Below are 24,746 nucleotides of genomic sequence, written 5' to 3' on the forward strand. Positions count from 1 at the left end.
CTCCTCCCCAGCTCCTTCTCCTCCCCAGCTCCTTCCCCCCTCCTCTATTCTCCTCCCCAGCTCCCCAGCTCCTCTCTCCTCCCCAGCTCCTTCCCCCTCCTCTATTCTCCTCCCCATTCTCCTCCCCAGCTCCTTCCCCCTCCTCTAATCTCCTCCCCAGCTCCTTCTCCTCCCCAGCTCCTTCCCCCTCCTCTAATCTCCTCCCCAGCTCCTTCTCCTCCCCCCAGCTCCTTCCCCCTCCTCTAATCTCCTCCCCAGCTCCTTCTCCTCCCCAGCTCCTTCTCCTCCTCCTCCCCCAGCTCCTCCTTCCCCCTCTCCTCTAATCTCTCCCCAGCTCCTTCCCTCCCCAGCTCCTTCCCCCTCCCCTCCTCCCCAGCTCCTTCTCCTCCCCAGCTCCTTCTCCTCCCCAGCTCCTTCCCCCCTCCTCTAATCTCCTCCCCAGCTCCTTCTCCTCCCCAGCTCCTTCCCCTCTCCTCTAATCTCCTCCCCAGCTCCTTCTCCTCCCCAGCTCCTTCCCCCCCTCTAATCTCCTCCCCAGCTCCTTCTCCTCCCCAGCTCCTTCCCCCCCCTCTCTTCTCCTCCCCCCTCTCCTCTAGCTCCTTCTCCTCCCCAGCTCCTTCCCCTAATCTCCTCTATTCTCCTCCCCAGCTCCTTCCCCCTCCTCTAATCTCCTCCCCAATCTCCTCCCCAGCTCCTTCTCCTCCCCAGCTCCTTCCCCTCTCCTCTAATCTCCTCCCCAGCTCCTTCTCCTCCCCAGCTCCTTCCCCCTCCTCTAATCTCCTCCCCAGCTCCTTCCCCCCCCAGCTCCTCCCTCCTCCCCAGCTCCTTCCCTCCCCAGCTCCTTCCCCTCTAATCTCCTCCCCAGCTCCTTCTCCTCCCCAGCTCCTTCCCCCTCCTCTAATTCTCCTCCCCAGCTCCTTCCCCCTCCTCCTCCTCCCCAGCTCCTTCCCCCCCAGCTCCTTCTAATCTCCTCCCCAGCTCCTTCCTCCTCCCCAGCTCCTTCCCCCCAGCTCCTCCTCCCTCCTCCCCAGCTCCTTCTCCTCCCCAGCTCCTTCCCCCTCCTCTAATCTCCTCCCCAGCTCCTTCTCCTCCCCAGCTCCTTCCCCCCCCTCTTTCTCCTCCCCAGCTCCTTCCCCCTCCCTCTAATCTCCTCCCCAGCTCCTTCCCCCCCAGCTCCTTCCCCTCCTCCCCTCCCCAGCTCCTTCCCCCAGCTCTCCTCCTAATCTCCTCCCCAGCTCCTTCTCCTCCCCAGCTCCTTCCCCTCCCTCTAATCTCCTCCCCAGCTCCTTCTCCTCCCCAGCTCCTTCCCCCTCCTCTAATCTCCTCCCCAGCTCCTTCTCCTCCCCAGCTCCTTCCCCCTCTCCTCTAATCTCCTCCCCAGCTCCTTCTCCTCCCCAGCTCCTCCCTCCTCCCCAGCTCCTTCCCCCCCAGCTCCTCCTCTCCTCTAATCTCCTCCCCAGCTCCTTCTCCTCCCCAGCTCCTTCCCCCCTCCTCTAATCTCCTCCCCAGCTCCTTCTCCTCCCCAGCTCCTTCCCCTCTCCTCTAATCTCCTCCCCAGCTCCTTCCTCCCCAGCTCCTTCCCCCTCCTCTAATCTCCTCCCCAGCTCCTTCCCCCTCCCCAATCTCCTCCCCAGCTCCTTCTCCTCCCCAGCTCCTTCCCCCTCCTCTAATCTCCTCCCCCTCCCCAGCTCCTTCCCCCTCCTCTAATCTCCTCCCCAGCTCCTTCTCCTCCCCAGCTCCTTCCCCCTCTCCTCCCCAGCTCCCTCCTCCCCAGCTCCTTCCCCCTTCTTCCCCTCCCCTCCCCAGCTCCTTCTCCTCCCCAGCTCCTTCCCCCCCAGCTCCTCCCCAATCTCCTCCCCAGCTCCTTCTCCTCCCCAGCTCCTTCCCCTCCTTCTCTCCCCAGCTCCTTCCCCCTCCTCTATCTCCTCCCCAGCTCCTTCTCCTCCCCAGCTCCTTCCCCCTCCTCCTCCTCCCCAGCTCCTTCCCCTCTCCTCCTCCCCCAGCTCCTTCTCCTCCCCAGCTCCTTCCCCCTCCTCCTCTCCCCAGCTCCTCTCCTCCCCAGCTCCTTCCCCTCTCCTCTATTCTCCTCCCCAGCTCCTTCCCCCCCTCTAATCTCCTCCCCAGCTCCTTCTCCTCCCCAGCTCCTTCCCCCTCCTCTAATCTCCTCCCCAGCTCTCCTCCCCAGCTCCTTCCCCCTCCTCTCCTCCCCCCAGCTCCTTCCCCCTCTCCTCTAATCTCCTCCCCAGCTCCTTCCTTCCCCTCTCCTCTAATCTCCTCCCCAGCTCCTTCTCCTCCCCAGCTCCTTCCCCCCTCCTCTATTCTCCTCCCCAGCTCCTTCCCCCTCCTCTAATCTCCTCCCCAGCTCCTTCTCCTCCCCAGCTCCTTCCCCCCCCTCCTTCTCCTCCCCAGCTCCTTCCCCCCCCCCCTCCCCAGCTCCTTCCCTCCCCAGCTCCTTCCCCCTCCCTCTAATCTCCTCCCCAGCTCCTTCTCCTCCCCAGCTCCTTCCCCCTCCCCCCTCCTCCTATTCTCCTCCCCAGCTCCTTCCCCCCCCTCCCTCTATTCTCCTCCCCAGCTCCTTCCCCCTCCTCCTCTATTCTCCTCCCCAGCTCCTTCCCCCTCCTCCTAATCTCCTCCCCAGCTCCTTCCCCCTCCTCCTCCTCCCCAGCTCCTTCCCCCCTCCCCCCTCTATTCTCCTCCCCAGCTCCTTCCCCCTCCTCTATTCTCCTCCCCAGCTCCTTCCCCCTCCTCCTCCTCCCCAGCTCCTTCTCCTCCCCAGCTCCTTCCCCCTCTCCTCTAATCTCCTCCCCAGCTCCTCCTCCCCAGCTCCTTCCCCCTCCTCTAATCTCCTCCCCAGCTCCTTCTCCTCCCCAGCTCCTTCCCCTCTCCTCTAATCTCCTCCCCAGCTCCTTCTCCTCCCCAGCTCCTTCCTCCTCCCCAGCTCCTTCCCCCTCCCTCTAATCTCCTCCCCAGCTCCTTCTCCTCCCCTCCTCCCCAGCTCCTTCTCCTCCCCAGCTCCTTCCCCCCCTCTAATCTCCTCCCCAGCTCCTTCTCCTCCCCAGCTCCTTCCCCCCCTCCTCTCCTCCTCCCCAGCTCCTTCCCCTCTCCTCTAATCTCCTCCCCAGCTCCTTCTCCTCCCCAGCTCCTTCCCCCCCTCCTCTATTCTCCTCCCCAGCTCCTTCCCCCCTCCTCTAATCTCCTCCCCAGCTCCTTCCCCCCTCCTCTAATCTCCTCCCCAGCTCCTTCCCCCCTCTAAACACACCAAAACATGAGCTGTGAAATCTGAACTCCCTCTTCTACTCTCAGGATGTGAGTCTCCACTTTATCCTGTCCGGCTGTCTCCACGTGTACCAGCGAATGATCGACAAGCAGGATGCGGTGTGTCTGTTTGTCACCCAGCCGGGTGAGATGGTGGGCCAGCTGGCCGTGTTGACTGGAGAACCCCTCATCTTCACCATCAAGGCCAACAGAGACTGCACCTTCCTCAAGATCTCCAAGTCTGACTTCTACGAGTGGGTGTCTAGTAGAGACCAGACTAGAAAGAGACTAAAGGGGGGCCGCAGGCACTTCCTGTTTTTGATTTAACCGACCAGGAAGACCAGCTTTTTTGAATTTAGGTGATGAACTGCTCAATTAGCTCAGTTGGTCAGGTGTGGTGCCTAGTTGGAACAACATCCCGCTGTACCCGTGGCCCTCCAGGAACAGGGTTTCCTACCCTTGGGCTAAACCCTTCTGTGTGACAGGGGTATCGTTCATTCTGGGCATTAAGCTGGACCATTTTAGTTTAAGCCTAACTTGGGTTTAGAATTAGAGGTTTGCAGTTTGTTGACTGATTACATGAAACATACCAGCTGTCACTGACTGTTGAATATTAAACCATCTGTTATATGTAGGTTGGCTTCAGTTCCAAACATGCATTTCTCATTCTATGTCACAACTGTCTTACTGCTGATAAGATGCTGGTTATTACTATCTATCTGGTTGTGGTAGAAAGGATGGAAGTGGGTAACACTTCCCCCTAAACCTAGCTTTATTTATCAGTTACAGTGATATTTAAGCGACTGCCTTAGTGACTGCCTCCCCTAAGATACTGCCTGTGTGTTTTTCCTGATCTGGTGTGCTCTGTGCTGCCCCCTGTCTTTAGGATCATGAGGGAACAGCCCAGTGTGGTTCTGAGTGCAGCCCACACCGTAGCCATCCGCATGTCCCCCTTCGTCAGACAGATGGACTTCGCCATAGACTGGATGGCTGTGGAGGCCGGCAGAGCCCTCTATAGGTATCTGGACAAATCTTCTCTAATGACTGTATTTTTAATTTTGACCAGAATCTGTGTTAGTGAGTTTGTTCTTATTTACAAGCAGGCAAACTTTTTCTGACTGACAATATATTTTTCTTTGACACGTTCAAATGTACACTGTCCTGAAACCAAATTACTCTTTTTTTGGGGGGTGGGGGGGGGGTCTGATCTGAACTGACTGTCCTCCACCTCCTCTCGTCCTATCACCAGGCAGGAAGACCAGTCGGACTGCACCTACATAGTTCTGAACGGACGTTTGCGTTCTGTTATACGTAAAGCTAATGGGAAGAAGGAGCTGGTAGGAGAGTACGGTCGAGGAGACCTCATAGGAGTGGTGAGCCCATTTCTACAGCTCTCATCGTTCTGGTCTTTCATGTAAAGGCAGAATATGTTGTTGCTATATTAGCTTATAAAGCTAATATTCAGAATAAAGTAAACCTAATTTATTTATATTAGACCTATGTGTTTGTAGTGTATATTTGGGTCGTAATAGATCATTGGGGACTCTATACCTTTTTAAATCCCATGGTTTTGGAGCTCTTACGATCTCCTCTTGTTTTTCCCAGGTTGAGGCTCTGACCCGACAGCCCAGAGCCACCACGGTCCACGCAGTCAGAGACACAGAGCTGGTCAAGCTCCCAGAGGGAACGCTCAACAACATCAAGAGGAGGTACCCACAGGTGGTCACCAGGTTGATCCACCTGCTGGGACAGAAGATCCTGGGGAACCTGCAACAGGCCCGCGGACCATTCTCAGGTGTGTGTGTGTGTGTGTGTGTGTACACACAGGCATGTACTGTATGCATACACACACTTTCCCTCTTTGTCCTCTAGATAAAGCCATGTACTTCTCTCTCCGTTTCTACCCCCCCCCAGGTTCTGCCCTCGGCCGGTCCAGCGTAGCGTCCAGCCCTGACGTCACCAACCCGGCCAGTAACCTGTCCACTGTAGCCGTACTGCCCATCTGTGACGAGGTGCCAATCAACGCCTTCAACCTGGAGCTCAGCCACGCCCTCAGCGCCATAGGTACACACCTCTAGAGACTAGCATAGCAACTGTCGATCAAACCTGACTATGACTTGAACGTCTTGTAATCACTATTGGCTAATATGAAACATCTGCCTAATGTGACTAGATTCTGTGGACAATAAAGTTGTTCTGTCAACTAAATTGCCACATTGAGCGACCATGATATCCTATTTTATATCCATCAAGTGTTCTCTCTGAAATATTAAACCTATTTCTATTTGTCCTTGATGTGTAGGACCTGCCCTGCTGCTGACCAGTGACATCATCAGAGAGCGACTGGGGGCCTCCGCTCTGGATAGGTCTGTTTTTATCCTCTCTTCTTCCTCTCTCCCTCTGCAGTATCTATACCAGTTGGTTGTTCTAAACTCTCGTTCCCCCCCCCCACAACAGTATCCACGAGTACCGTCTGTCTGGCTGGCTGGCCCAGCAGGAGGACATCAACAGGATAGTTCTGTACCAGACAGACAGCAGTATGACTCCCTGGACCCAGCGCTGCATCAGACAGGCTGACTGCATCCTCATCGTGGGCCTGGGGGAACAGGAACCTGCACTGGGACAGGTAGGAGGGACGGGGTGAAGAGCTGGAGGTTGATTTGGGTGGGGCTCAATTGGAGGATGGGTTGCTAGTGTTTGGAGGATTGGTTGACTTTTGAAGCTACTCTACTTACAAGCTGCCTAGTTACATTTGTTTGTTCAATTTAAAACTTTAGTTGTGAAATTATACATTAACCTCATATTTAAGCTTATTTGTAGAGATTCTTTTTTAAAAGCAGTCTAGTTTTGACTGCATCTCATTCATGCCTCTCTCTCTCTCTCTCTCTCTCTCTCTCCTCTAGTTAGAGCAGATGTTGGAGAACACCGCGGTGAGGGCCCTGAAACAGCTGGTGCTGCTCCATAAAGAGGATGGCTCGGGGCCCTCCAGGACCGTAGAGTGGCTCAACATGAGGAGCTGGTGCTCTGGACACCTCCACCTCCGCTGCCCCCGCCGGGTCTTCTCACGACGCAGCCCCTCAAAACTGGTGCGACTCCCTGGGGAGATGCCATGATTTCTTTCCTTTCTTTTTAAAAACTTTCTCTCTTCCTAACTTTCGTTTGTTTTGTCTTTTCTTTCAATTCGTTTATTCATTCGTTACACACCGACCTTTGCCCACATCTGGTTGTGTTCCTCCATTAAATGGAGGATGAGGACAGTTGTAAAGAGAGCTCTGACGATGTGGTAAGAGAGGAGGCTAGGCTGCAAGAAAATGTTTTATATATACTTAAATAGCCTGTTGAGCATGTCCTCTTAATCCAATCTATATATATATGTTTTTGTTTTATCCTGCACGGCGTGACGGCTCAAAATGAAGCACTTTGCTGTTCTACAAGTAACATGAGTTTTGGTTTTCATGAGAAATAACATAGTGCTTTAGCTACAAAGGCTTTGGGAAACCCAGCCCAGGTCGTCTTGGGGAAATGATCCATTGACAAGCTTACCAACCAATTACAGCGCTTCGGTGGATAGCAACTGTCACTAACCAGGCCCAAGTCTGAATAGTTGAACAAGCTCTGGTTTCAAGCGCATGGAAGCCTATAAATTGCTCTGATTATCATCTGAATTCGACTTTGTCTGTGTTTGTGCAGAGGGAGGTGTATGAGAAGGTGTTTGAGAAGACAGCGGACAGACACAGCGATTTCTCTCGGCTGGCCCGGGTACTGACTGGGAACAGCATCGCTGTGGTGCTGGGAGGAGGAGGAGCCAGGTCAGTGGACTTGGTTTTTATAGGAACACCTCTCTTTTGTAGATGATCAAGTAGTACATTCTTTACTCCACACTATCTACATCATCAAATGCATGTTTTCAATGACAGTCATGGGACCACAGCTCTTTGCGTGAGAAGTCCTGTCTTCTGTTGATTATTATCAAGATTTCTTGTAACCTTAATGTCCTTCAGTGTATCTGTAGTATCGAATTAGTCTTGTTCTTTCAGATCTTTTCAAATGAATGAAAGGAGTGGAAGAAATCCAGGCAAAGTTGGTCTCTTTGGTCCTCAAACAGACAGTGACTTTCTTCCTCTCTGATTGGTTGTTGTCTCTGTCACCCTTGCAGAGGCTGCTCCCACGTGGGCGTGATCAAGGCCATGGAGGAGGCAGGGATTCCCATCGACATCGTGGGCGGGACGTCCATCGGGTCGTTCATCGGGGCGCTGTACGCCGAGGAGAGGAGTGCGGTGCGCACCAAGCAGAGAGCCCGCGAGTGGTCCAAGGTCTGATCCTCCCACCGCTATACCATCATGCACTTCTCTCGTTCCTGTATCTGACCGTTTGACACGTTCCTTTGTCAGGTGACATGTAGAATATTAGAGGGGATCAGTTTGAGCATGGCGAGACACAGGATCACTCGTCATGACCACATAATGAGTGGTCATGTGGGACGCGTAGTGATCTGTGATTCTGTGCGGTCCGACTGATCTCAGACACGCTCAATATTAAACTTTTTGTCTCTCCCTCCTTCCCTCCCTCCCTACAGGCGATGAACTCCGTATTCAAAACCATCCTTGACCTGACCTATCCCATCACCTCAATGTTCACCGGCGCCGCCTTCAACACCAGCATCTCCAAAGTGTTCCAGGACAAGCAGGCTGAGGTGAGAGGTCACACTGTCTGTCAGTGCTACTGGAGATGTCTGTCTGTGAAGGAAACTGGGCCCACGTTCAGTAGGCAAACCTTGTGAACAGTTGCAGATAGAAATGTCTTGAATAGAGCAGCCGTTGATACCTGCTCCACATTTTGGAGAGGCATATTTGTTCTACGTAATATATATCCGTCTGAACGTTCCTTGTCCCAATTCATATGGAATGTGTGGTCTATGTAACCATCAGGACCTGTGGTTGCCCTACTTCAACGTGACTACTGACATCACGGCGTCCGCCATGCGTGTGCACCAAGACGGTGAGTGACAGGCAGCTAACCGCTGGCCCCTCCCCCTCTGCTCTATCGCTGTTTAGAAATGGACGACTAGATTTTTGAAGTTGCCTTGAAAACACTACTGAAGTAATTGTCCTAGTTCTGCGGGATTTTGAGTAGAAATTGGATATAGCTGTTAGGATAACTCTCATGCAGTCAGATAAACACACACACAAGTTAGATATGTAGTTTATTTAGATATATACTCCATATGTAACGCTATTTAACTCAATCCACTCACGCTGATACGCTCAATCTACCGTGGGATTGACCTGATCATGCATTTCTAATGTCATTCGGCATTTGCCGGTAACAGCTGGCTAATTTGGAGTATGCGTTATGAGATTGAAATCCTACATTTGGGTCATTTTGCTCTCATCCAGAGTGACTTACAGTTAGTGCCTTCACCTTAAGCTCGCTCTGTTGTTTGAGATAAATTGGTTAGATTCTGCATGCCTTTCGGCTGTATAATATTAATAGGGGGGTCATACAATTGGTACACTGAAAGTCCTCTTTTCCCTGCTTGTTTGTTATGTTCATCCATTGACTCACACTTAATAGATGGATTGTTTATGTATGGGATGACTGACTGAGTGAGAAATGCACTACCACTAACTGTAGCTAGAATAGTCCTAGAGGCTGGGAGTATGACCCATGCTGACCTCTTGGGGTCAAAGGCCACAACCTTTGGCTTATGGAAGGAAGCCTACCCCCAAATCCAGTGTTGGTACATGTTGCGTGCCTTTTGTTATCACCGGTAATGTCCACTAGTTTGTAAGAGCATAGATATTTATAAAAAGTCATGTATATTAGTTCACGTTATTTATGTACTGATTTCTGGCCACATGGGCAAATGAATCCTCCTGGATTTGGGGTGTCAAGGTTGTGGGGTCCTCCAGTTATATCTTCAATGCTTGTCTGCACTTGGCATGTTTACTAACGGCGAGAGCAAAGCTTTACGATGCTCTCTCTATTTACCTATCTCCTCCCTAGTGTGATGTCACTTCCTGTTGACACAGCCTAGTACACTCTCACTGCTCATCTCTATTGCTCTCTTTCTCAGGTTATTCTTCCTACCTTTCGGACATCTGTTTTCATGTTTAAAACATGTCTTTAAAACAACACCAAACAAAACCATGCCACAGTGACTTCCCTAATGACTTCCCTTTGCTTATATGGGGACACTTTCACCATCTGTTGTTTTGGCTTACTATTAGCCTGGTCCCAGATCTGTTTTGCCATCTTGCCAACTCGTATGGTTATGGTTGGGTAGATGGCACAAGCAGATCTGGGACCAGGCTAGTGTACTATAGGCATAGTGTAGTGTTGCTAGTCGCTGATCCTTCCACCCCTGTCCGTGTCAACAAGTAGGATCCAGAACACTCTTCCCTTGCTTTACCCCTCCGCACCCTAACGCCTCTCCCTCCATCCCTCCCTCGCTTCCCGTAGTTTCTCCCAATGTGCTTTTCTGCAGCTCTGAGAAAGTGGCCAGTTTTAACACCAACCTCAGGGTTTTTCAACAGGAAGTTGTACCGTTGGCGCATTTGTAACGCAAAAGGACTTTACGAGTTGGTTTATGCAACACCCCATGTTCCCATAAGCCAACCAATCAACGTTAGTCTCTTTGACGCTGTGTAAATTTGGCATCATTTAGTCTTAATTTTTAATGTTACGCTTGACCTGTAGCTTAATTTCAAGATGGCAGCTTTTAGAGTACGGTCAGAGCCATCCAGTTTCTCGATCCTGCGTCGTGTGCGCTAGCTAACTCTCCCCGGCTTGGAGATGGATCTTTCTCCATCTTCCTTTTTGATCTTTTTCTAACTCTTACTTCTCTCTTTCACTGGCCTCCTCCCTCTATCACTCTCTCTGAGAATGTTGCTGCATTTTGTAGTAATCTTGTTTGTTCCTGGCTACTGTCTGACCAAGCTAATAATAATTCTAACACTCTAAACTAAACACCAAACAGGACGACCGTGGCTGTTGATAGCCTGGGAAAGATTGGAAATACACTGTGTACAAAACATTAGGAACACCTTCTTAATGTTACGCTACACCCCTTTTTTGCCTTTTAGAACAGCCTCAATCCGTCGGGGCGTGGAATCTACGAGGTGTTAGAACCGTTCCACAGGGACGCTGGCCCATGTTGACTTCAATGCTTCCCACAGTTGTGTCAAGTTGGCTGAATGTCCTTTTTGAGTGGCGGACAATTCTCGATTTCACACGGGAAACTGGAGCGTGAAACCCAGAAGCGTTGCAGTTCTTGACAGGAACCGGTGCGCCTGGCACCTACTACCAGACCCCGTTCAAAGGCACTTCCATTTTTTGTTGTCTTGCCCGTTCACACTCTGAATGGCACATGTATACAATCTGTGTCTCAAGGCTTGAAATTCCTTCTTTAACCCGTCTCCTCCCCTTCATCTACACTGATTTGAATTGGATTTAACAAGTGACATCAATAAGGGATCGTAGCTGTCACCTGGTCAGTCTATGTCATGGAAAGAGCAGGTTTTCTTAATGTCTTGTGCACTCAGTGTATGCAGGTCTCCATTTTCCAATGAGGTTTTGGAACTAATACATGGTTCCTTTGAGTGGTTTAGGAGAGTAAATGGACAACACCACTTAGCTATTAGTTTGAAATTCACTGTAATATTAATGCTGTAACGCTATTTAGTTATTTTCTATCTGTATTTTAAAAACGAACTACAGTCCTGTCTGTGCAATCTCTTTTAGTTCTAGAACTGGCCTCTGTTTTGTTGTTAGTTCTAGAAACGTTGCGTTATGTTACCTGACCATGTTCACTGAGGGTTTTAATTGTGTACGTCCGATACAATTTCAGGTCGTTTACGTTTTCAGATTGTATACGTCCAGAGCTCTGGACATGTTTTTCCCCTTTTTATCTCCTGCTCTTTTCTGTCCCCCCCTCTCTCTCTCTCTCTCTCTCTCTCTCTCTCGATATAAACATCTGTCTATCTCTAGCTCGGTCTTGCTCCTAGGTTTACAACATTTACAGAGACTTTCCAAAGTTCTCAGGTTTTTCAAAAATCCCAGTTGGAGGATTCCCAGAATCAACAAATATGGGAACTTTGGGAAAGTTTCTGACAATTTGGAACCCTAATCTCTCCTTTCTCATTCCTAGTCTCTCTCTCCTTTCTCATTCCTAGTCTCTGTCTCCTTTCTCATTCCTAGTCTCTCTCTCCTTTCTCATTCCTAGTCTCTCTCTCCTTTCTCATTCCTAGTCTCTCTCTCCTTTCTCATTCCTAGTCTCTCTCTCCCTGGCTCTGACTCTCTCTCCCTGGCTCTGACTCTCTCTCCCTGGCTCTGCCTCTCTCTCCCTGGCTCTGCCTCTCTCTCCATGTTTGATGTCCCCTCTCCATCTTCCATTCTGACAGGCTCGCTGTGGCGCTATGTTAGAGCGAGTGCCTCCTACACCCCCTATTTACCTCCCCTCTGCGACCCCAAGGATGGCCACCTGCTTGTGGATGGCTGCTATGTTAACAATGTCCCAGGTCAGAGTTCATAGTTCAAAACCCGACCCCCGTCTCACCCCTTAACCCCAAAAGGAGTTGTAGAAGTTGCTCCTGACCACTGATACAGGGTCATATTATTTTCACCCACCTGATGGTTAATGTTAGGATTGGGGTTATGTCATCTGATCCCAGATCTGGGGTTAGGGGCAACTTCTACCTTAAGCTCTTTTGAAACGACCGACAATCGACCACTCCCTCCCCCTCCCTCTTTCCCACGTTCCGTCTCACCTTAACCCCACCTGACCAGTCGGACATTGGGAACCCATGGTTTGGAAGGAAAGTTAGGCTAATACAGTGTATATTTCGGTATGTGAGTGGAGGGGATGCAATATTTCACTCCCCTACACCCAGAACCACCCATTCTTAACACCAATACTTCTCTATTCAATTTGGCTTCAATAGTTCACACTCCTACAAAAGTCAGTTCTGAAATGGCTTTGTCCTGCCCCCCCAGTGTCAGTAAGCCCCTCCCCATGCCTCCAGATTGGAAGTGAGGCTTTGCTCATGCAGGTACATATCCATGGGTCAGACAGAGAGGTGCATGATGGTCCTGCTTTTGGTGCCCCGCCCCCTCCCTGTTTTTGGTTCTCCATGCTCCTCCACTTCATCTCCCAAGTTCTCCTGCACTTGGCTGGTATACTACACACCAAGTGTACACTTACTTGTCTGCTTTTTCCTGAGCATGTTACACAGGCTTTTCCCTGAGGCCTTTCCACGCAGCTTGCTGCTTGTCGTTTCTCACGTTCTAAAGCTTGGGCCTCAGTCACTTGTTTGTCAGTGTAGGTCCATAGGTTATAGCTTTTTTGCGTATCGACCTAGCTATAGGAGCACAACATGTAGCGTTCTCTTCAGGCTTTGAAGCTGATCCTATGGTGTCGGGAAATAAAGGTTTTGTGTTGAGAGAAGGTCAGAGAAGGTCACCATATAGGCTATTTCATGTTTGTTTTTTTAATTGTGGTCTGTAGTCGTTTTTTTCTCTGTCCATTTGTCTGCCCGTTCGTCCATCGCTTGATCCCATGTCGTCATACTGAGCAGTGCTTATGAATGGCTTAAGTCAACCACTTGTACCCCCCCCCCCCAGCAGCTACACCTCCCCCTGTCCATGTATGTGCATGTGTCCGTGTACTGTATGCATCTATATATTTACTCTTTACATATATATTGATGACAGTGTTGCTGATGCTACCCGTTTCCCTTTAGCCTTTTCTAGCGAGATGCCAAAAGTGTTCTGGATCCTACCAATGCCCATAGACGAGCATACAGTTATATCACTCTTGTCAGTGAAAGGCTTGATTGAAGCCTCAAATTAAAAGTGGGCTGAAAATGGTGACTGTGCGTTTTGTTAGTACTTCTAAGTCCAGAACAGTTCAGTTCAATGATTCCACATTGAAATTCTTCAGTCTCCTATGTCCCCTTCAAACTCCACCCACACACACAGCAGCATCCTTCTCTTCCTCTGGTGCTCCTTCTCCTTCCAATCCATGCAGCGCCCAGCCTCCCTCTGCCCTCTCTTGGTCCGGAGTGGTATTACAGGACCACTGCTCTGGGCAGGGCTGGCTGGTTGCCCCTAACATGTTCACTAGTGTCTGAGAGATCTCCAAATGCTGTGACCAGACTACCAACCCCCTGTGCTCCTTGTGTCTAGTTGAGGAGTCAGGGAACTGAAGGCGAGGTTTAAAAGGTTCCTCATACCTGTATTTTTGGTGATTTTTGTATGTTTTTACCAAGTACTGTAAAATATACACTATTTTTTGTAAATGGTTATAAAAGAAAAAGCTTCACTTTGGCCTAATTAACCTTTCACAGGGAGCATACGGTTGTGGTTGGGGACAGAGTCTGGAGATCGAACCAACCCTTGATACTCTGTGGCTGCACCCTTACCCCCTGTACCCTGTGCCTAGACCTGACACACACAGGTCTCTGTGCATGGTAAGGTGGTTCAGGGGATGCAGAAGCAATTTGAGAGGTTGGGCAGCACCACATTCACATCCCGTGGCTAACCCTTTGGCGGTTATCCACCTCTGGGTTAACCAATTGGGATGGCACCCTTTGGTTTGGGGCTGTGGTCTGCTGCCAAAACGCATGACCAACCTGAAGTTACGCCAACATTATTGAGATGTTATCCCCCCCCCCCTCCACCCTGGGTGTGGCTCACAGGGTCACTGTGGCGCTATGTGAGGGCGAGCATGACCCTCTCAGGGTACCTGCCGCCCCTCTGCGACCCCAAAGATGGCAACTTGCTTATGGACGGGGGCTACATCAACAACCTGCCAGGCAAGTAGATGATGATGATGAGGAGGAGAATAGGAAGGAGGGAGGGGGTAGTAGGACATTTTCAGAGTTACTTTAGTTGAGGGGGGGGGGGGATCGTCCATGGGTAAGTAGGGGCTACCATTGACGATGGTGGCGATGACAGTTTGACAGAATTCAGTTGCATTTTCTACCATCTGAGCAGTGGGAATGAGCGTTCAAATAATTTCCATTGTCGAAATGTTCAATTTAATTTGCTCAAAATATAGCCATGGAGGCAATTGACTGAGAGGGAAAACATATGTAAATGGATCCCGTAGTGTATTTGAAATTGGTCCGTAACGTTTTCAGCTCAGGATCGATCTTTACCTATCAGATGGGAGAAAATACAACACAGAGCGTCAAGTGTGTTCGTGATGGTGGACACTGGCGGTACAAAGTATCCCATTGTCCAGTATCCACAAGCTTTTTAAATCCGCACTAAATCAACAGAGTTTCAGAATGCTATGTGTCTGTCAGTAATGCTTCCTGGTGTCTTACTGGCTGAGAACATCTAAAGGTATGGGACATACCGTGTCCCTCAGATTATTTGGGTGTTGATAGAGTTGTGAGCTTTAAAACGATATACAGTTAGATTTCTCAATTCCATAAAACTAATCAGTGACGTACAAGACACCAGTCGGCTCTGACAGTACATTCCCTTCCAGTATGAAGACGACACGCAGTATTAGGCCCCTCAACAAACTGGTATTCATTAGGCTGTTACCAACCTGGGAGTAATTCCAAATGGATGTATGGATTGCCTGTTGCATTCCTACTGGAAAAGAAGATAACTTGAAACCATTTTTTTTTCTTCTGCATACTACTCAAATGTGTCTCTTCTGCTATGCTGCTCTTATCTCCTCTGGAAGTTGTCATTGTAGCGTGCAGGGGAAAAAATGTGACTCACAAAACCATGTTTCACAAACCTGATGAAGTTGAACATCATCCTTCTCTATTTTGGGTGATTCGTTTAGATGTGGAATCTCCTTGCGGTTTGTGCAACATGGTCGGGTGGCTTCGAGGTTTACGATACGTGTGATTATTTGATGTTTTGGGTGGACACACCCACAGAGTTGGACCCAGTGTCTGTCGAGGTAAAGCAATGACTTGTCTCACATTCTAATAGGCAGAGGAGGCGCAATGCCATAGCCACCATCTAGTGTTCACAGTGGGTTTAGATAGCTAGTACCCGTAGAACTAACGCTAATGATATACATTTAAGCTCTTCAAAATTAGGCTTGGTTCATTTTTACATTTGTCATTTAATAATTAACAGACGCAACTTACAGGAGAAATTAGGTGCCTTGCTCAAGGGCACATCGACTGATTTTTCTCTGGCTTCGGGGATTCGAACCAGCGACCTTTGTTACTGGACTAACACTCTAAACCGCTAGGCTAAACACATTGGGTCAACACTGTGGAGTGGACTGGTGAGACCTGCACCCTTCACAGGGTTACTTGGTCTCAAACCCTCTCTGGGACTCGCACCATAAACACACATCAAGGCTGCACTATCAACCATGCAGGAGTGAACAAAACATGGAGATAAGAATTCACCAAACATTGGGACCATCAGAACATGAGTAGATGCACTGTATAAAACTGTAAATTAAATGAAGTGTTGATGTGATTATCCAGTGAGCGATAATCCAGCCAATTGGGATGTCTGTTTCTGGTGGAGTGAGTTTGAATATGGTAAAGTATATGAAGGACAAGGTTCCTATTAGGAATGAACCCCAGACTGGGTTTTCCTTATTGTCCCTGCTGCCGGCTCGTGTACGTCCGTGTTTGTGTGTGTGTCACAACGCGACGTCCAACAGCGGACATCGCGAGGAACATGGGCGCCAAGACTGTCATCGCCATCGACGTAGGTAGCCAGGACGAGACGGACCTCTGTAACTATGGCGACAGCCTGTCGGGCTGGTGGTTGCTGTGGAAACGAATCAACCCCTGGGCAGAGAAAGTGAAGGTATGATGATCAACGCAGATGACCCCCACATACCGACGCGCACACACTCCTACACACTATCGTCTATACCCACCCAGGTTCCAGACATGGCAGAGATCCAGTCCAGGTTGGCCTATGTGTCGTGTGTACGTCAGCTGGAAGTGGTGAAGAAGAGTGCCTACTGCGAGTACATCAGACCACCCATCGACCGCTTCAAGACAATGGACTTCGGCAAGTTTGACGAGATCTACGTGAGTTACACAATTCCTTCTCAACGCCTCTCTCTCGGTCTCCTTATGCCGGCTCTGGGATATGTTCAAAGTGTATTTACATTCATGATCACTTCTTTGTTACAGTTGAAGTCGGATGTTTATGTACACTTATGTTGGAGTCGTTAACTCGTTTTTCAACCACTCCACAAACTTTTTGTTAACAAACTATAGTTTTGGCAAGTTGGTTAGGACATCTACTTTGTGCATGACACAAGTCATTTTTCCAACAATTGTTTACAGACAGATTATTTCACTTATAGTTCACTGTATCACAATTCCAGGGGGTCAGAAGTTTACATACAAAGTTGACTGTGCCTTTAAACAGCTTGGAAAATTCCAGAAAATTATGGCTTGGCTTTAGAAGCTTCTGATGGGCTAATTGACATCATTTGAGTCTATTGGAGGTGTACCTGTGGATGAATTTCAAGGCCTTCCTTTAAACTCTGTGCCTCTTTGCTTGACATCGTGGGAAAATCAAAAGAAATCAGCCAAGACCTCAGAAAACAAATTGTAGACCTCCACAAGTCTGGTTCATCCTTGGGAGCAATTTCCAAATGCCTGAAGGTACCACGTTCATCTGCACAAACAATAGTACGCAAGTATAAACACCATGGGACCACGCAGCCATCATACCACTCGGGGCGGCAGGGTAGCCTAGTGGTTAGAGCGTTGGACTAGTAACCGGAAGGTTGCGAGTTCAAACCCCTGAGCTGACAAGGTACAAATCTGTCATTCTGCCCCTGAACAGGCAGTTAACCCAGGCCGTCATTGAAAATAAGAATTTGTTCTTAACTGACTTGCCTGGTTAAATAAAGGTAAAAAAAAAAAGGAGATGCGTTCTGTCTCCTAGAGATGAAAGTACCTTGGTGCAGAAAGTGCAAATCAATCCCAGAACAACAGCAAAGGACCTTCTGAAGATGCTGTAGGAAATGGGTACAAAAGTATCTATATCCACAGTAAAACGAGTCCTTTATCGACAACCTGAAAGGCAGCTCAGCAAAGAAGTAACCACTGCTCCAAAACCACCATTAAATAAAGCCAGACTATGGTTTGCAGCTGCACATGGGGACAAAGATCTTACTTTTTGGAGAAATGTCCTCTGGTCTGATGAAACATAAATATATCTGTTTGGCCATAATGACCATTGTTATGTTTGGAGGGAAAAAGGGGAAGCTTACAAGCCGAAGAACACCATCCCAACCGTGGAGCATGGGGATGGCAGCATCATGTTGTGGGGGTGGCAGCATCATGTTGTGGGGGTGCTTTGCTGCAGGGGGACTGGTATACTTCACAAAATAGATTGTTATCATGAGGGAGGAAAATGATGTGGATATATTGAAGCAACATCTCAAGACATCTGTCAGGAAGTTAAAGCTTGGTCACAAATGTGTCTTGCAAATGGACAATGACCCCAAGCATACTTCCAAAGTTGTGGCAAAATGGCTTAAGGACAACAAAGTCAAGGTATTGGAGTGTCCATGACAAAGCCCTGACTTCAATCCTATAGAAAATGTGTTGGCAGAACTGAAAAAGTATGTGTGAGCAAGGAGGCCAACAAACCTGACTCGATTTCACCAGAACTGTCAGGAGGAATGGACCAAAATTCACCCAACTTATTGTGGGAAGCTTGTTGAAGGCTACCCGGGAACGTTTGACCCAAATTAAACAATTTCAAGGCAATGCTACTAATTGAGTGTATGTAAACTTCTGACCCACTGGGAATGTGATTAAAGAAATAAAAGCTGAAATAAATCATTCTCTCTACTATTATTCTAACATTTCACATTCTTAAAATAAAGTGGTGATCCTAACTGACTTAAGACAGAATTTTTACTAGGATTAAATGTCAGGAAATGTGAGAAGTTTAGTTTAAATGTATTTGGCTAAGGTGTATGTAAACTTCTGACTTCGACTGTATGTAATTTTAGATAACCACTGACATTAAGTTTTGGTAAAATACGGTCTCCTGTTCATAGCTAACAAATCACACGGTAAAAGACCATCTTCGAAGCTTGGTCTCCACCAGACTCTATTGCTGCGGTAGCTTGTTACTGTAAAACATGGTCTGTTACCCCAGGCTAACCTGTCCTCTCTGTCAGGATGTGGGCTACCAGCACGGCAAGCTGCTCTTCACTGGATGGGCCCGTGGTGACATCATCGACAACATGCTCAAGGACCACCGCTCGGCAGACTACAATGAGACCAAGACGGACGTGAGTCACACACGCGTCACAAATCTTACATTCACCCTCTCACAGCTGCTCCACTTTACATTAGCACAGTTACATTTCTATTACGTTATTATAAGTCTTTACATTACGGCGTTCTCCTAACATAACATTTATCTAACGTTATTATAACATTCCCATGACTTTCTCTTGTTTTAAGCTGTGTTCGTTATTACATTTTAACACACATTCTAACATTCTCGTACCATAATGACATTGTCTTGTTTGTATTCCAGTCCTATACGTGTCCAGGGTCAGACTTCACTGACCTGGCTGAGATCGTGTCCAGGATTGAGCCGGTCCAGACCTACGTCGATCCTGACGCTGCTGAGGGTAAGAGGCTATTATAAAGTGGAAAATGTACCGAAGTCTGGCAGCAGTAACCTTGCTGCCATGGCGATAAGGTTTTGAGCCTTTCCCCTTCCTCTCCGTTTCCCTCTTTACCCTCTCCGTTTCCCTCTTTACCCTCTCCGTTTCCCTCTTTACCCTCTCCGTTTCCCTCTTTACCGTGTCCTAACTCTTCCAAGTGTCCTGCAATAAATAATAATCAGAGCCAGTGTCCATGAAGCCTCTCAGAGCAGGATTGCTGATCTAGAATCAGGTTTGCCTTTTTAGATCATAATGAATAAGATTTCTATGGAAAGATCCTAGGTCAGCACTCCTACTCTGAGACTGAATATGGGCTCTGGTCACCTTTAAAAAAATATATTGAATGTATCTTTTACTTAAATTGTAGCTCCTTTACGATAGGAATATTCCTGGAGAGAGACACTATATATACACCTCTTCAAATTAGAGGATTCGGCTATTTCAAACAGTCAAACATTGGCAGTAGAATGTCCTTACTGAAGAGCTCAGTGACTTTCAATGTGGCACCGTCATAGGATGCCACCTTTCCAACAAGTCACAACACCATATTAATGCCTGTGATTTTTGAATGAGATATTTGACAAACATACTTTCGGTCATGTGGTGCATCACATGGCAATCTTCAGTCTTGTTGCTAGAGCTACGGTAGGGCTGGTCTCTTTCATATAGCGCATTACTGTGTCTGTGTCTCACAGCGGGGGATGAGTCGGACTGCCTGACGGAGTATGAGGAGGACGGGATGGACACGGTGAGAGAAGAGGAGGAAGAAGAAGAGGAGGAAGAGGGGGAACAGGAACTCGATGACCTCTCCCCGGGAGAGTGGGGTCAGAACGGAGTCTTCCATGCGGTACGTGTAACACACAGACCCCATATCAACATCATGGACTCACACACCCTGCTGTTAGTAGTGACTGTCTGTGTGTTGTTCCTCTAGGATGAGGAGAAGTCAGTCCGCCAGCGGAGGAAAACAGAAGGTGACGCCAACACCTACTCCGAGCTCTCCGACTGCTGACAGGAGGAGAGGAAAAATGAGAAAGAGACCGACTTTGGGTCCAAGATGAGGAATGAAGGAGGGAAAGGCAGGGAGGAAAAGAGATATGAGATATGAGTCAGGCTCTGTGTCCAAAAACTAAGGAGATGAAAGTTGGATGTCCGGCAATTTCTACAGCTACTGTAGCTCAACAAATACTTATTTATCCCAACTCTAATCTACCACACCTGATTCTAATAATTAGCTGGTTTATCAAATAAATCAGGTTAGTTACATCAAGGGTTGGAGTGAACCTACATGAGCACTCTCCAGGAACAGTGTTGGAGAGCCCCACTCTAACCCCTGACCCTTAACCCGTAAGCCATTGGACTACTGGTGTCCAGTGTGACTTGAACCATGAATGGACCCTCTCCAATCTGAAGATGGACTCAACTGGGACCCCTCCACTCTCTCCCTCCTGCCAAAGCTGAAATCCTTTTATTGGGGTGACTAAAGTGTGTCCCCCATACCACAGGGAACACATTAGTACTTGGTTGAAGTTAAAAACTTAGTCTCTTTAAGCTTTCAGCTCCAATGCTTTGGCCCTATTCAGACTGTCTGACTGCATGTCCTGTCTGTCCATAATCAGGATAGGTTCTTATTGATTGTTCTCTGTTAAAACACAGATGGGTATTACGTGGTTGGAAAGGTGTGTGTGTGTGTGTGTGTGTGTGTGTCATTACAATTTATTTGCTAGTAGTAGTATTGATGTTGAATGGAGAGAGATATGTAAAAGGCTGATAATGAAAGAGGTGCAAAACCGCTGACGTGCACAAACAGTAGAAAGACTGATGTATACTGAACAAAAATATAAACACAACATAGTAAAACTTTTCAAATTGTTGTGAGTTCATGTAAGGAAATCTGTCAATTGCAAGTCATTAGGCCCTAGTCTATGGATTTCACATGACTGGGCAGGGGAGCAGCCATAGGTCCACCCACTGGGGGGCCAGGACCAGCCAATCAGAATGTGTTTTTCCCCACAAAAGGGCTTTATTACAGACAGAAATACTCCTCAGTTTCACCAGCTGTCAGGGTGTCTGGTCTCAGTCCCGCAAGTGAAGAAGCTGGATGTGCAGGTCCTTGACTGGTGTGGTCTGTGGTTGTGAGGCCGTTTGGACGTACTGACAAATTCTCGAAAACAACGTTGGAGGTGGCTTATTGTAGAAACATTAACATTTTAAATTCTCTGGCAACAGCTCTGGAGGACATTCTTGCAGTCAGCATGCCAATTGCACACCCTCAAAACATGAGACATTTGTGGCATTGTGTTATGTAATAAAACTACACATTTTAGTGGCCTTTTATTGTCCCCAGCACAAGGTGCACCTGTGTAATGATCATACTTTTTAATCAGCTTCTTGATATGCCACACCTGTCAGGTGGATGGATTATCTTGGCAAAGGAGAAATGCTTGCTAACAGAGATTTAAACCAATTTTTGCACAAAATTTGAGAGAAGCTTTGTGTGTGCATATTAAACATTTCTGGGATATTTTATTTAAGCTTATGAAACACCTTACATGTTGCATTTTATATTTTTGTTCAGTGTATATTATTGGAAGATGAAGTAGGGAGATGAAAATGTGTAGAGGAGAGGTGTGTGTGTCATTGGTTTCCACCATGCTTGCTACCACTGTATTCTGCTTGTTCCAAGCAGAGGATAACAATGCCTTTTTAACCTGAATTTAACCGTTTAAAAACGATGGAAGGGAGACTGCCAATGGACTCTTTTAGTATAGAAACCACCCTCTCCCTACTTGCCTAATGCTTGCATGGGGTCCTGTGTACTCCCTAACCAACAAGTGTCAAACTCATTCCACGGAGGGCCAAGTGTCTGGGTGGTTTTCGCGCCTTCCTTTTACTTGATGAATTAAGGTCGCTAATTAGTAAAGAACTCCGTTCACCTGGTTGTCGAGGTCTTAATTGAAAGGAAAAAACAAAAACCCACATCAACTAGGTCCTCCATGGAATGAGTTTGACACCCATGCCCTAACCTCTCAAATGGTCACAGAGTAACTTAGTCTAATCTTAGTAATAACTATATATACACACTATACCTACTTTACACCTGTTAATACTCATATGTATATAATAAATACTTTCTATGTCAATGTTTTTCTGCTGCGAAACTAGGACTCTTTTCGCCTGAGAGATGTCCTTCCTAAATCCATTCAAACGTGCACAGAATTTTTTGTTGTTGCCAATTTTAGTTTTTATTTATTTTGTTTAACCACTGGCTTTTTTTTTTAAATAGCCTTTTTTTTAACACTGAACAAAATGGAAAAAAATCCTAATTCTAATTACAGACGTGAATAATGAACTATACTGTCCTTTCTTATTAGATTGTGTTTCGCTATTTTGCACTGGTGAATAAAAAATAATATTCCTTGGTTGGAAAGGAGGTTGTTTTTATTTGCATCTTCCTTAAGATGCCCTATGGAGACAGGATGGTATGGGATGTCATTTCAATTTAAAGAAATGTTCAAATGCATACTGAATAATACATCTAAATTGTAATGCAAACATTGTTTTTATTTTATAACAAGTAGAGGAGAGGATTTCTCTCCGGTAACTTTGCTTTTACTGTACCTGTAGTTTCTGAAGTTGTCCACAGGAGGAAGCCCTGTTCATTCAACGTGATGAGAACCCCCACCCAACACTGCTCTACTGAATCATCATAGTTTGCCAGCATCACACCTCCCTCTCTCTACACAGCAGAGGTGGATGTGCAGGAACACGTCCAGAAGTGGCTCATCCATGCACCCTCTCGCTCCACCCCAGCCTCAGCTCCACATCTCTGGGTGCTGCGTCTGCAGTTCCCCCTCAGTGAAATTACTCAACCACATTACATGACTGGACATGACCATTCCCTCCAATAACAGTTTTTGGATGCTTGTGAAAGGGGTATAATGTAATCTCTCACTCTGGAGGTTTTCATTGTATTGCTCTTTGTAGTCCTACTGCACTAATACCTCTACATGGTATGTTGAAGCCATTAACAGTCCCATGACACTTTTAACCTGTTTTGTCCAGAAGCCGATGACAGGATGTTACATCATGACCTATGTTGTGTTACATCAAACCATGCACTGTGGTGGTACAACATTGACTAACAGGATATTAAGAGTGAAGTGACACACACACACACACACACACACACACACCAAATCCTAAGAAGTGAACTACTGTTTAACAGACAAATTCCTCCTTACATTTAAACAGTAAATCAGGTTGGTTTTATCAAGATGGCTGGTGTAACCTCAGGTAATCTAACTGCATAATATCTCTCCCCTGCAGTTGAACAAAATTAGTTCTACCCTGGACTGCAGATACCATATGTAATAAGTATATGTTCATGTGACAGTGGTGGCTGGTGGCTCGCTTTCACTTTAGTGTCAACTGTTGTGACACGCCTACCCGCCTCCTCGGAAGCCTATCTGTTCATCTTTGATGCCAGGCTGATTGAAGGAGAGGAGAGGGGGATGGGGAAATAGCAGGGTTGTAAAAGTAACTTTACACCACAGAACAAGCACAAAGAACCACACCTCCCTACCACTCTCTCTCTCACTCACTCGTTCTCTGGCCCTCTTTGACCATATTAGGTAGAGAAGTCACAAATGTCTACATTGGGGAACTGAGAAAGTGGAAGTGGAAGACAGTATCCCCTTATGAATGGTAGAAACAGATTGGTACATGTTTGTTTGGGGATTAGTGAGTCATGCCTGGGGCTAGTTTTCATACTCTTACCTGCGGAATCTTTTTTGTGGTTTTTGAGGCATGTCATATCACCTTACCTGGCTGTCTGTAATTGGCTGCGTTTACACAGGCAACCCAATTCTGATCATTTTTTTCCCGCTAATTGGTCTTTTGACCAATCAGATCTGAAAAATATCTGATGTGAAACGATCGGATGTGATTGGTCAAAATACCAATTTAGTGGAAAAAAATATCAGAATTAGGCTGCCTGTATAAACACAGCCTTTGGAGGTTCATTCTTCTCTCGTGGCGTGACAAGGATGACGTGACAAAAAGTTGTATAAATATGTCACAGGTGTGATGAATGCCCTATTATTACTGTGCATGCACTAGCCCAGGTGCTCCTAATTTAGTCTTTGTTAACTGATTCATTGAAACATGTGATTAGCTGTTTTCCCCTGTCTCTTCATAACCCTTGTTCAGTTTGTTTGAGGTGTGGCTGCTTAGAGGAAGCGTGGTTGTGGTAGAGTGCCTTTTAAGCCTTGGTTTTGCAACGAGAAGTATGATTTGAGGAATGATGATCTGAGTTGATGTTTAAATGCATTCCCTGCACAGAAACCTGTTTTTGTTTGAATTGATTGTTTTGTGTTAAATCCTCCCTTCATGTTGTTTTGCTAAGCAGAGATACTGTACATATGACAAGATGATCTTATCTCTGGGCTAACATTTTTGGGGAGTCCAAAAAGTGGGAAGGCGGGTGGTCTGCTTATTGTGGACCAAGTTTGACAGGAGTGTAAACCCTCTCTCTTTGTCTCTTCCTCTCTGGGTAGAGTTAACTTGGTTTAGGGAAGCTGAAATTGGGAGTGAGAAATAAGCTGTGACCGGTCTCAGACTTTCATTCCATGTACTTCCACTCAAGCCCATTCTAAAATAACCAGTGTGGTCTGTGCTATGAGTTATTCAGTGGCCTCTATGCGCTTGGTGTAAACCTAGGGTGTGTAGATTTGTCACATGCGCCGAATACAACAGGTGTAGACCTTACTGGGAAATGCTCACTTACAAGCCCTTAACCAACAATGCAGTTCAAGAAATAAAGTTAAGGAAATATTTACTA

At 47.4% G+C, this 24,746-nt stretch overlaps 1 protein-coding gene across 4 annotated transcripts in view; it reads left to right on the forward strand.

The window, feature by feature from the left end:
- Nucleotides 1-22,334, forward strand: part of LOC135537245 (patatin-like phospholipase domain-containing protein 6) — a 38,878-nt gene extending 16,544 nt beyond the window's left edge. The window contains exons 16-35 of one of the 4 annotated variants that reach the window (XM_064963429.1): nucleotides 3,304-3,509; nucleotides 4,142-4,273; nucleotides 4,505-4,628; nucleotides 4,861-5,050; nucleotides 5,170-5,319; nucleotides 5,558-5,621; nucleotides 5,713-5,881; nucleotides 6,159-6,341; nucleotides 6,946-7,064; nucleotides 7,412-7,568; nucleotides 7,832-7,948; nucleotides 8,184-8,253; nucleotides 11,658-11,774; nucleotides 13,953-14,069; nucleotides 15,908-16,056; nucleotides 16,134-16,286; nucleotides 18,407-18,520; nucleotides 18,772-18,868; nucleotides 19,600-19,751; nucleotides 19,839-22,334. In XM_064963429.1, the coding sequence (XP_064819501.1) occupies nucleotides 3,304-3,509; nucleotides 4,142-4,273; nucleotides 4,505-4,628; nucleotides 4,861-5,050; nucleotides 5,170-5,319; nucleotides 5,558-5,621; nucleotides 5,713-5,881; nucleotides 6,159-6,341; nucleotides 6,946-7,064; nucleotides 7,412-7,568; nucleotides 7,832-7,948; nucleotides 8,184-8,253; nucleotides 11,658-11,774; nucleotides 13,953-14,069; nucleotides 15,908-16,056; nucleotides 16,134-16,286; nucleotides 18,407-18,520; nucleotides 18,772-18,868; nucleotides 19,600-19,751; nucleotides 19,839-19,916 (2,658 nt within the window). In that variant the 3' untranslated portion in view covers nucleotides 19,917-22,334. Of the gene's footprint in view, nucleotides 1-3,303; nucleotides 3,510-4,141; nucleotides 4,274-4,504; nucleotides 4,629-4,860; nucleotides 5,051-5,169; nucleotides 5,320-5,557; nucleotides 5,622-5,712; nucleotides 5,882-6,158; nucleotides 6,342-6,945; nucleotides 7,065-7,411; nucleotides 7,569-7,831; nucleotides 7,949-8,183; nucleotides 8,254-11,657; nucleotides 14,070-15,907; nucleotides 16,057-16,133; nucleotides 16,287-18,406; nucleotides 18,521-18,771; nucleotides 18,869-19,599; nucleotides 19,752-19,838 lie in introns of those variants that run through there. The other 3 variants (XM_064963434.1, XM_064963431.1, XM_064963440.1) reach the window with 3 other exon arrangements.
- The last annotated feature ends 2,412 nt before the right edge of the window (nucleotides 22,335-24,746 follow it).

Source organism: Oncorhynchus masou, chromosome 5 (genome assembly GCF_036934945.1).
Source record: "Oncorhynchus masou masou isolate Uvic2021 chromosome 5, UVic_Omas_1.1, whole genome shotgun sequence".
In the NCBI taxonomy this organism is placed as follows: Eukaryota; Metazoa; Chordata; class Actinopteri; order Salmoniformes; family Salmonidae; genus Oncorhynchus; species Oncorhynchus masou.